Source organism: Drosophila subpulchrella, chromosome 3L (genome assembly GCF_014743375.2).
Source record: "Drosophila subpulchrella strain 33 F10 #4 breed RU33 chromosome 3L, RU_Dsub_v1.1 Primary Assembly, whole genome shotgun sequence".
In the NCBI taxonomy this organism is placed as follows: domain Eukaryota; kingdom Metazoa; phylum Arthropoda; class Insecta; order Diptera; family Drosophilidae; genus Drosophila; species Drosophila subpulchrella.
In genome coordinates, this window is record NC_050612.1 from 22,492,306 (window position 1) to 22,504,664 (window position 12,359).

At 41.7% G+C, this 12,359-nt stretch overlaps 2 protein-coding genes across 8 annotated transcripts; both read left to right on the top strand.

Annotated features, from left to right (window-relative positions):
* Positions 1-173: 173 nt before the first annotated feature.
* LOC119554999 (radial spoke head protein 3 homolog B) lies at positions 174-8,240 on the top strand. 2 transcript variants are annotated; one of them, XM_037866141.1, is made up of 4 exons: positions 174-486; positions 6,298-6,388; positions 6,458-6,873; positions 7,427-8,237. In XM_037866141.1, the coding sequence occupies exons 1-4, from the start codon at positions 281-283 to the stop codon at positions 7,941-7,943; spliced, it is 1,230 nt and encodes a 409-aa protein (XP_037722069.1). In that variant the 5' UTR covers positions 174-280; the 3' UTR covers positions 7,944-8,237. The 2 variants fall into 2 exon arrangements, with proteins under 2 accessions (XP_037722069.1, XP_037722068.1); XM_037866140.1 differs by lacking the exon at positions 174-486 and adding an exon at positions 2,699-3,814 and having other exon boundaries at positions 7,427-8,240.
* A 1,506-nt stretch (positions 8,241-9,746) lies between these two features.
* Positions 9,747-12,323, top strand: LOC119554210 (IST1 homolog). 6 transcript variants are annotated; one of them, XR_005219805.1, is made up of 5 exons: positions 9,747-10,024; positions 10,093-10,825; positions 11,196-11,246; positions 11,413-11,603; positions 11,883-11,968. XR_005219805.1 is itself a non-coding variant. In XM_037865011.1 (5 exons), the coding sequence occupies exons 1-5, from the start codon at positions 9,843-9,845 to the stop codon at positions 12,099-12,101; spliced, it is 1,248 nt and encodes a 415-aa protein (XP_037720939.1). In that variant the 5' UTR covers positions 9,747-9,842; the 3' UTR covers positions 12,102-12,323. The 6 variants fall into 6 exon arrangements, 5 of the variants coding, with proteins under 5 accessions (XP_037720939.1, XP_037720941.1, XP_037720942.1 ...); XM_037865011.1 differs by having other exon boundaries at positions 11,541-11,603; positions 11,883-12,323; XM_037865013.1 differs by lacking the exon at positions 11,413-11,603 and having other exon boundaries at positions 11,883-12,323.
* Positions 12,324-12,359: the final 36 nt, after the last annotated feature.

Genomic DNA, 12,359 nt, shown 5'->3' on the forward strand with positions numbered 1-12,359 from the left:
TTGAATTCCCATGGCAACTGAGGAAATTCCGCCGTTGTTGTTTATTTTGGATACAAATTCTTACCAATGTCAGCTAAACACAACAAAAACCGAAATAAAATTTTAAAAAAGTGTTTAAATGTTTAAAAATCAAGCAAGCTAAAAAGTGGAAAACAAAGAAGACCTGTGAAAATGCGTCACTTTAGTAAATCACTTTTTTACACATCATTTCGGCAAACGGTAGAATTGTACCGATAAATATTGTAATATTTGAAAAACCTCGAAAACGTAACATAGAACAATGCCAACGATCCCGAAGCGGGAGTACAAGCCCAATGGCAGGGGTAAAGGCTCGGGAATGGATTTCCTTAGTACCGGTATCAAAGGAACCGAGGTCACCGAGATGCAGCTCAAATGGCACGAGAATCCTTGTCCAGCGCCACCATGCAAACAGGCCTTCTGGTGGGCCAGCCAACCCAAGCCGATCAAAATCAAAGGCTGTCCCAAGTGAGTAGCAAACAGAAAACTCCCAAGGAATTTTCGATGTATATCCTGTAAAAGGGATTAGGTAGTCGGGGTGTATTGAACAATTTATTTATTTACTGGGAAGAAAGTTGCATATATTTCAAATATTAAGGTTAGTTTGCATTGAAATTTATTATTATTATATTACAATTGGTTACTTTTTAATATAAAAGAAAATGAATCTATTCTAACTTGGTCTATGTATCACACAAAAAATCTTATAGCCCTAAGATATAACTAATCTGTCCCCAGTTCATAAACAAATATCTAAAAGTTAGGATCACTTTAATAATATTTAAGCCAAAATGTACAAAAACTAAATGTGCGGTTCATATTTAATTTAAGTTAGGTAACTAATTAAGTAACATAATTAAAAAATTAAAATATTCTGGTATCCTGAGGGTATACTAAATTTGCAAAACGTGGCTCCAATCAAAGTGACTTGCTCAAAGCCTTGTGGTAGGGATTTCCTATAAGTCTCCCCACTGGGGTCAATGGAATCCGAGTCCAAAAACGAAAGTCATAAATTGCGTAAATAAATTATTAAACGCTGGCCGTGTTCGCTAGATGGTCAATACAAAGGCCCAACTAAAGGACACGCAAGCTCGGCAACATTCGTGTCCCGAAAGAAAACAATGGATGGGTGAACTCGGGGGAAATTATGAGGAGTGTGCAAGTCGTTGAGTGCTTAAAACTAGAAACTGACGCACTATCATAAAAATATACCTATATATCTGACTGAAGATAATGACAGGGGCTGGACTTGGGTCGGATTAAGGTCAAACAGGGAAAAGGATAATCCCAAGGAATGACAATAAAACATGTATCGATATTAACCCAAACTATATATTGAGTTAAGGCCAACTAAGGAAAAGTAATAATATAATTGGGATACATAAAAAATTTGGAGGACACCTGTAGAAGGTTTACAAAGTCAGTTGTAGTTTGGTTTTATATTGATTTGATTGTGGTCATGAAAAAGCTTTATAAGATTATCCGAACTACTCATTTATTAACAAAAATTCCATCGGCTCTCACTAGGTATCTAATTTAAGATAATTATAGTGTGGTTTAGGGTTTCTCCTTAAAGGTCTAAGGTCAAGAAGCGATTCCAATCAATTAAAAAAATGAATGAGTAACGGAGTCCATCAAAATAAGTAGCCATACCTTTCCGTTCCTCAATCATATACTGGAGCTATTCGACTTCTGGTGAATACCTTATAGTCCTGGTAACAGCAATCTCCCATCTACTCACTGACCTTTCTTATAACCACTACCACATGAGCACCTCCTTCGAGTGCCAAGAAATCCACTTAATTATGCTTAGTTGGCTGTTGAATTCCGCTTATCAGGCAGTCCAAGCAATTGACCTTGGCCATTGACATTAGCCGGGAGGTGTTCCAAGTAATAGAACCACCCACCTCCGATTTCAATGTCAGCCCACCAAATGCGTGAAGTCATCTCCAACAATGTGACAGGAAATGTGGACACCGTCGAATGAAATTCAAGGTCCTCTACCGGGCAAGACCTTTAATTGGAGAACCACGAGTTGGGTGGAAAAAAGCTCTTATGCAAAGTAGAATTCCTGGGAACGCGGATTTGGCCATGCCAACGCGAACGACTATTAACAGTTCGCATTATTATTGCAACACCTGCCCATCAGGTGCCTTAAACTACATCGCGAACCTTAAGACACTCAGAAAAAGGGTTTTCATGAAATGAGAATTAAAAATTTTCTAGGAAAAATCTCTAAAATATATATGTTCCAAAAACCCTTTAAAAATGGGTATATAAGAGTTGCTTAAATATCGTACTATCAGTTTTAAAGTACAAATAAAAATGTTCCATTCCAAATTTTTACTATTTTCAAAGGCATATTCCTAGACAACCTTTTAAGTAATCCTACCATTTCTAAGCTTTACAAGTTTATGGCTTCACCTATGAATATTAAAAAGTGGGTTACCTAAAATATCATATGTTTATGAAGGACATTTTTCAAGAAACCATTGTTTTTAGAAAAGCTTTTACAAAGTAAGCTCAAGGGCAGTAAAAGCTGATTTTCCAAGAAGTAGTTTCACATATTTTTCCGCCTGCACGACCGACTGCTGACCACGGGCCGAATCGAAAGTCGAAACCGGGTCCGAGCGCGAGTCCTGCGAGTCCTTTGGTCATTTGGCGTTTGCCATTCGAACCGTGCGGTCCGTGTTCCGCGGTGAAATCAAGCTACCAAACAAAGCAACACCTGAACCACAAAAAAAAAATATAGGAAAAATATTGATTAACTTTTTCGGTGCGGCGGGTGAGAGAACCGTGTGGTGGCTATTTATAATGAACGAAGTGACCGGTGGCCGGGAGCAGGGATAACCGAGGAGGAGGCGGAGACCATGCCAGAGACGAGGCAGCAGCAGCACCCAGCACTCGCACATCCTTCTGAACCCAAGCCAGATCCAGATCCAGAACACTTCCCCGACAATAGACAGGATCGCGTGCAGAATTTCTCCTTCGCCAGCAGCTATCCCTACGCACCAGGACGACTATCCTCCAACTCGAATGCGAACACTCTCTTGAACACCAACTACAACTGCAACTCGTCCAGTTACAACGTCCAGCGGTATCAGAGTCCCTACAATTTCCAGCACGTGGTGACCAACGCATTTTCGGTACTGCGTCATCAGCCCTCCGTGGAGCAGGAGCTCGATTCTTATCCAACGCGACCGCAACAGGCCATCGTGCGTCCCATAAGACGTGAGGAAGGGACTGCGGATCAACAGGATCGTCATGTAGCAGAGCCGGCCGGGAATCTCCCTCCCAGATCCTTCTTCTCCCGCAGCACCCAGGAGGTTCGCAGCTTCGCCGATGAGCTGAGCCAGAAGTTGCGCTTCCTGGCGCCGGAGGAGCAGAACTACGGCGGTCGCCAGAGTGCCAGTTCCGGCGCCTGGATGGATCCAGCGATGGCTCAGCGACCTCGCTTCGAGACCACGGTTCCGCAGGGCATCTTCCTGCCGCCACCCCATGAGGTCCAGATGATACCGGCCACCATGCTGCGGAGGCATGTCTACGCCTACTCCTCGTATCCCATGATCCTGCAGGGCTACTACAGCAAGGATCCCGCCAGTGAGCACAAGGAGCAGAAGGTGACCGCCACCCGGTTGAACGGAGTGCGTGCCACGGCGGCAGTGGCCGCCGCCACCGCTGCGGCCTCCAAATCCTCCCATAACGATTCGCAATCCCTCGCCGGCGGTCTCCACATCACCAAGGCCCAGTTCCAACAGCAATTGCAGCAGCGTCGCACCAACAACAGCGACAAGAGGTAATAAAAAAAAGCAAGCTGACCAACCCCCAAAATGGTATGAATTCGAACTTCGGGCTGAAAAAGGTGGGAAGGTCCAACCGCTGACCAAGGCAAAGTGGGCCAAAATATATTACCATAAATTCAAATGAGTAATATACAGCCGCGCTGAAATGGAAATGGAAACAGAACTGAACTCCCCTTCTTGGCCCCAACCACTTTGCTTACTACCTTTATCGATTGACACCTAAACAATTCAATTACAAACATATTGTTGCTTTAAGGAACCGGAAATATTGACAAGATATCTCTATAAGATTCGATGAAGAAAGTAGGGGTATCAATCGGGAAATTTTTTACTATTTGAAATCAAAGTCAATGTATTTTCGTAAGCATCCAGGACAAAGAAACAATGGTTCTTAACTTTAATAAATAGTTCAAGAACGTTTTGTTATAAAACCATGAAAATCGTCCTTGAAAATATAGCTAATAATTCATTAAGCACATTTCTAAAAACCTGGTGATTCTTTAATAGAATGCCAAATAACTAGGTTGTTCAAGGATATCCCTAATCCCTTTAGTGAGCCAACACAATATAATATTCCTCGATAGCGAAGCTATCTCAAATGGTTTACATATACATACCCCCACTTCTAAGCTCGTATTGACTCTTCAAGAATTCAATTAGAAATGCTTTTCCAATAACATTTGGACATTGTAAATTCCCTGAACGGTTTGATTAATTTATTTAGCGCATTCTCGAATGGGAAACTCGTTTGCCTTGCATAAAGGAACATGCGAACCCACGGACAAGGGACCCTCGTATGTGTCGTGCCAGCGGAGAATATCCCATATTCCCAGCTCAGGGCTTAAATAATTTAAATCAAGATTTCGTAAACAACAACAATGGGTACAAAACAGCGAAAAAACAGTGCCACAAATGGAGGGAAATTAAGTTCAATTACCACACCAAAGGGGCCAGAAGGACACCTATGGGATAACAAAAAACAAAAATGAATCTAACGGGTGTCTTCCTTAAATGGATGTTGTTTTGATAAATGGGCTCTGGTTTTTAGGTTACGGAATATTATGAAATATCATTCAACGTTGAAATAAGAGGGTCATAGAACAGTTGACTGAAGGCAAGACTTTTATGGAAGATCCACATAGACTAAAAAAACATTTTGATACTTATAGTTCAAAAAGATCTTTATACTTGTATATCTTAAACCCTTTCAACGCAATACCATCATACTGATAGGAGGTGTACTATAATATAATATCAAAATTATTTTCAAATTATACTATTAAACTGATAGATAACTCTTCAAAATATCAAAAATCATATTGAAAATGATAATGATAAAAAGTATCATCCGATTATGTCAATGTTGCATTCTGAGCACGGTATACCCCAAGTAATAGCCATAAGGAAGCCGGACCAGAGGTTCCCCGTTCCATTAGGCGTTTGCTTTGGTCTTCAGACCCAGACCCAGAGAAATGTTGTTAGACATTCGCCAACAACTTCAATGTGACTTCCTGTTTGTGGGCCAAAAGTAGCAGAAAATTTGCATAGGTCACGAGTTCAGGTGCCAAGTTCTCCTAGTGCAATGTCTGACAATGTTATATACTAACACGACTCCCCGCGTATGTGCATATGCGGTAAAAAATGTTTGTTTCCCCATTTACTTGCCAGGGACCATACATATAAATTAGCAAGTCATAAATTACTCACCAACTGCGGACTGGACTCGCGTAACTTTAAGGCTTTAAATTCAAATCGGTGCCCTCCCATCTGACCCAAAAGTGTACTGAACTTTGGGGAAATTGATTCGAATCGGAGATGACTTGACAAGCGGCCTGCGAGGGCGTTGAGAAATGCACAAATTTGATGTTTATCGCCTTGATAGTGCAACAGATTTGGGTCTGGGAAAGAAACACAAGTGCACTGAGCATAAGACTTAATTGGGAATTTTTAACTATAAAATATAAATGCGAAGACCAATCACATTAAAAATAAATATTATCATTTTGGGCAAATTAAAAATGTAAATACCTTCTTATATAGGTGATTATCTATTTATATTTCTAATTATATAATAGTTTTTGTCAAGAATCGAGTTCTTTTCTTTAAACTACTTATAACCTAAATTTACTTAAATATATAATTTTAATTAATCAAGACATTTGTTGTTTAATTTGTTAAGGTCCTATAATCCTTTAGACCTTGTTCTTAGCAAGCCATTCTATAGCAAATATTACCTTATATTAATATTAGACGTTCCTTTTTAGTAATAGAAATGATACATTTTATAGAAATCATTAGAGTTATTATTACAAGTATCTTAACTAGTTTGACTTCGTATATAAGAAAATGTTTAAGGGACTTTAAAGGGGATGCATATATTTTTCTGAATGTGGAGTTTGTTGAACTGGGTCGAGGTTTACTAATTGATGGCTCCCACCTGCCACACCCCCTTGCTTTCCGCTTGCTCCTCTTGCAGACCCATCGTCCCGCCGCCGGAGCCCTACAAGAACGTCATGTACGACCGTCGCGTCATAAAGGGCAGCAACTTCGGCAACTCCTCGCTGGTGGTACGTACCAGTAGCTCAGTTCTCTGCCAGCCCTGACCCGCGACTAATCCACTTTATTTTCCGCTCCAGACGGATGTGGATCCCTTCGACAAGGCCGCCGAATTGAGGCGCCGCAATATGTTGCGCAAACGGACGGTGCAGTGCCGCAACCAGAGGAACGTCCTGGGAACTCCGCCGCCGGTCAAGGGCCGTAAACACGAGACCATTCAGACGGAGAAGTATCTGGAGAAGTTGGTGCAGCGCCCGCCGGAGTTCTCCATCGACACGCAGACGGATCTGTTCCTGGAGAAGCCGCCAACGCCGCCGTTTGTCCCGGCCAAGGTGGGCGTGGATGTGGGCACCGAAATCGGCGAGGGCGAACTCTTCCACTTCGATGCCGAGGCCCAGCCAATCATCGATGTCCTGGTGGACGCCTGCATCGAGCAGAGCATGCTGGAGGTGGCCCACGAGATGGAGCTGGCCAGTTTGCGGCGCAAGCAGGAAGAGTAAGTCATCCAGGGACCTGAAAAGTGTTTATAACTATATGGGATTTTCTAAGGGCTCTACTGAAACCACCATTTCTTTAAACATATCTAAAAAATTCATGGTCTTACTAATTGTCCGTGAATTCTTTAGACCATCCTTACCTAACCTAACTTTCATAAGTGCAAGGAATTTAATTTGAAAAGGTCTTTAGATCTTTTGTTATGTTATACATGACACGTAATTATTTATAATTTATACATTATACATGTAAATTTCTAAGGCTTTTACATAATTGCTCTACTTTTCGCGAATTCTTCAGATCACAAATCCTTAAAAGACTTACATTTAAATACTTTACGGTCTTAATTGAATTTTATTATCAAGTTTTATATATTTATGGTTTCTTATATCTTTTGTAATTTTATACAATTCACAATTGATCATATCATTCGAATAGAAATTAGTTAATTGGTAAAACTTTTAAATACTTCCCTATATAATGCGATATTACCATTCTGAGTCATAACCGATTTTATGACACCCAAATAAATAATATTCTTTGGTAACCCACAGATTCCTGGCCCAGAGGGAGGCGGAACTGGCCGAGCTGCGTCGCCTGGAGGCTGAGGAGATGCGCTTGCAGGCGGAGAAGGAGCGCCGCCTGCGCCAGGATGCGATTGCCAAGGAGCTGGACGCAGAGATGCAGAAGAGCGTGACGGCGGCCAAGTTGCTCCAAGGACACATCGCCAGTCTGGTGCCCGAGGTCTTGGAGAACATTGAGCCGGCCAGCGATGCCGTGAAGAAGGAGCAGCTGATGAAGAGCATCTGCCCGTGGCTGTCCGCCGAGGTGGCCGAGGAAGTGGGTCACATTGTGGACTCGCGTGAGATCCTCACGGCCATCATTCAGGAGATCATCAAGCAGCGGGCGGAGATCTATGCCGGCTATAGGGATCCCGAGTCGGAACCATCCGCTCCGGATGCGGGCATTTGCGAGGAGGAGGGCTGCGCCATTGATGAGATGGAGGCGTGTCCTTGCGAAACGGAAACGGAGGAGTGCCCCGAACCGCCGCCACCGCCTCCGCATCTCTAAATGATTTCGTTAGAGTTTAGTTAATATTTCGAGTCCTTAAAATTGGTGGTTCCTGACCCCACACAGACATATGTACACCACAGACCCAAGCACACACACCTAACACACCTGGATGGCTGCGACTTTGTTGTTGTGTCTGGCGAAGGACTCGATTCGCCGCAGGACTCGCAATCGGGCGCCAAACACAACTGCACAGCGGCGGCGGCGAAACGGAATCGAATGGCAAATTGTAAACTGGATAATTGTTAAAGGTTTTTGTGTTACCGAAAATTCAACGAATAAAGCTCGACAAAATAAACCAAATAACCTTTACTTCGTGAATTTGTATTTCTTTTCAATGGAGCAATACAATTAAATTAAATTCTCTTTTATACATTCCATAACACTCTACACTAAAATCCTTCTTTTTAACGAGGGTCCAAATTTTAACCCATTTTTATGTTCGATTTTTCCGTAATTCCAATGGCTTTCAGAACGGGAACCCAAAACTGCACTTCTAGATTCCATAACTTGAGTTATTGTAGTCCGATTCTGACGTGGGATACCTCTATGATTTTGTGGTTGAATTCTCTAATATTCTACATTCAAATATTACTTTTTAACGAAGGTCAAAAATTTAACTCATTTTCATGTTGGATTTTTTTCGTAATGCCAATGACTTTCAGAATAGGACCCCAAAACTGAACTTCTAGGTTCCATAACTTGAGTTAGTGTAGTCCGATTTTGACGTGGGATACCTCTATGAGTTTATGGTAAAATTCTTTAATATTCTACATTAAAATATTACTTACAAACGGGGGTCCAATTCTTAACCCATTTTCATGTTCGTCTTTTTCGAATTTCCTATGGATTTCAGAGTGGGACCCCAAAACTGCACTTCTAGATTCCATAACTTGAGTTATTGTAGTCCGATTTTGACGTTGGATACCTTTATGAGCTTGTGGTGCAATTCTCTAATATTGTACATTAAAATATCACTTATAATCGAGGGTCAAATTTTCAACCCATTTTCATGTTCGATTTTTCCATATTTCCAATGGCTTTCAGAATGGACCTCTAAACAGCACTTCTAGATTCCATAACTCGAGTTATTGTAGTCCGATTTTGACGTGGGATACCTCTATGAGTTTATGGTGAAATTCTTTAATACTCTACATTAAAATATTACTTATAAAAGGGGGTCCAATTTTTAACCCATTTTCATGTTCGATTTTTTCGAATTTCCTATTGTTTTCAGAATAGATCCCCAAAACTGCACTTCTAGATTCCATAACTTGAGTTATTGTAGTCCGATTTTGACGTGGGATATCTCTATCAGTTTGTGGTGGAATTCTCTAATAATCTACATTAAAATATTACCTTTAATCGAGGGTCCAATTTTAAACCCGTTTTCATGTTGGATTTTCCCGTATTTCCAATACCTTTCAGAAAGGGAACCCAAAAACTGCACTTCTACATATATTCCATAATATTAGTTATTGGATCCCGATTTAGACGTGGGATACCTCTATGAATTGGGGGTGAATTCTATAATATTCGACAATCAGATTTTTGCTTTTAAAGAGTATCAAAATTGTATCCCATTTTCATGTTAGTTTTTCCGTATTTCTGAAAGCTTTCAGAATGGGAACTGAAAACTGCACTTCTATGAGCCATAATTTGAGTCATTTATCGCGGATAAAGTTGCGTAGGGGAGGCTGTTATAAAAAATATTTTAAATTGTAACGATTCAAAATTGTATTGTGTGACCGTCGTGGGAGAATGCGATTTCCTCTTCAACGCTGCAAGGTCACACTTCATGTGACGTCACATTGTTTTTCCCTAATAATTTAATGAATCACCTCCGAACTAAGTTCCTTGTTTTCATTAATTAATTCGGCTGCACAGGGTGAAGTTAGGATGTTTTCCAGCGGTCCCAACTACAACAAACTGAAGACCAATCTTCGATTGGCTCTGAACCGCCTGAAGTTGCTGGAGAAGAAGAAGGCGGAGCTGACGCAAAAGTCCAGGAAGGAGATAGCCGACTACTTGGCCACGGGAAAAACGGAGAGAGCACGGATTCGAGTGGAGCACATCATAAGGTGGGTGCAGATTTACATCATCCACAGAACCCCTTCATATATCACCCACATATTTACTGCTCAAACAGGGAAGACTACCTGGTGGAGGCCATGGAAATGGTGGAGATGTACTGCGACCTGTTGCTCGCCAGATTTGGCCTCATCACCCAGATGAAGGAACTGGACACCGGGATCGCTGAGCCCGTGGCCAGTTTGGTGTGGGTGTGCCCCCGCCTGCAGAGCGATATAGCCGAGCTGAAGATCATATCGGATATATTTGTGACCAAGTACGGTCCCCAGTTCGCCGAGCAGTCGAGAACGGCCACGGGAGAGCACTATGTGTCCGAGAAACTGATGCACAAGCTCACTCTGCAGGCGCCTCCCAAGCTGCTGGTGGAGAAGTACCTCATTGCCATTGCCAAGAACTACAACATCGAGTACGAACCGGATCCGCAGGTCATGCAGGAGGAGCAGCCACAGCAGCCGCATCTGATTGACCTATCCGATAGGAACAACTTGAGTGGAGGCGGAGGTTCTGGTGGGCCAGCTCCACCGCAAATGGGCTTCATTGGCTATCCAGCAGTGCCGCCACTGCCCAATATGCCGGAGCCACCTAGCGTTAAGCCCTTCAATTACCCACCCTTTGGTGGTCCAGGTGGCGGAGGAGGAGGTGGTGCCCCAGCCGGAGCATATGCTGCTCCACACCCCATGCAGCCACCGCCGCCGTTCGCCTACAATATACCGCCCAATCAGCCGGCATCGCCTGCAGTCCTGCCTGCCAAATGCGCTGAGGAGAAGGATCTGAACACCAACTTCATCAATGTAAATATTCTTCTTTGATTCTTCTTCTATTATCATAGAGAAAAGGGAAAGCTTTGGTTTGTTCAGTTGCAATCAGAATAATTTGAGAGTAGTTTTATAGTAAGATACTATTGTTAGATATACAAAGATTACTGTGGAATTTGTAGTCAGTAGATTTATACCATAATCTTAGGATTGACCTTATACATACTTACTAAGGTATGTTAAACAACAATCTATAATTGGACTCAAGGAACTTTAGTTTTAAAGCCATTTATCCGTAAATAACTCAATCTTCTGATTGCAACTGCAACGAATGTAAATATCTCTTTAAAACATAGTACATAGTTAAGTTTTTGGCATGTTTTGCATGATTTTTGGGCCGTTGCAGCGTGAATCAAACAATACGGATGGCTCGGGCAGCCCGGATGAGAATATTTTGGTAGGTTAACCCCGTGTAGATCGCTATTAAACCAACAACTAACTTGCTTATCTCTCTGCAACATTACTAAACAAATGAAAATCGCTTCCATGGGTTGTGATCTCCAATCCTTATCTGTGTGTGACGTCTTTTGGCCTGTCTATGCCCACTGTGCGTGTAAGTCCAGTCATCCAAATGATTCATAGTTTGCTGCCCACACTGTCTGCCCAGTTTTTATCATTTCGCTTGTCTCGATGTGCCCTATTGATTTATTATTATTATTTGCCTTATGTTTTCTTTGATTTTGCTTGACAGCGCCCCAAACCCGAAAACGATCCGCCGCCGCGTTACACCTCTATTAATCCCGTAAACCTCCAGGTCAGGACATTGGATTTGACCCAATCAAGCATTTATTTTCTTACAATTCCTATGGTACCAAACCTGTCTTTTCTGAAAATGTATATATCTCAGACATGATTATTTTTAAAACAATTTAACACTTTATTTTATTAATATTTGGATGATAGCTTCTAAAATTGGTTTTTATAATTTTTTAAAGCTGTTAAAACATCAGAAAAAGAAGGTTTCTTACATTTACTGGTTGGTGGCTTCAAAAAAGTGTGATATTAATTGTTGTTTATTATTTTCCCTTCTCAGAATGCCAACAAACCCAAACCCCAACCCCGATCCAAGCTGCCGCCAAGCGATCCCGTGTTGCCAAGTGCTCCGCCGCCATTGGATTTCCCATCGCTGCCCAACGTACCCAACGATCTACCAGATGTGCCGGGCGCAGATGCTGAAAAGAAGAACGACGAGGAAGAGATTGATTTCGATGACCTCTCACGCCGCTTTGAGAACCTCAAGAAGCGAAAATAAAGCTGGGCAGCAGATCACCTTTTTAATTCTACATTATAATTGTTATAATCTCGGTCCAGTTCTATATAAATAATCCCATATATGTATTAAAAAGAACTCTTGTTCATTTTCCTTATTTACATTAAGTAGCTGAACAGTTGAACTTGTAATCCTGCAGTTTAATTTTTATATTCCCAATACAAAACTGTATACAAAATAAAAAAAAAGCTCTGAAATTTACTATCTTGCAAGCCTGGAGTTCTAAAGCAGTTCAATCAA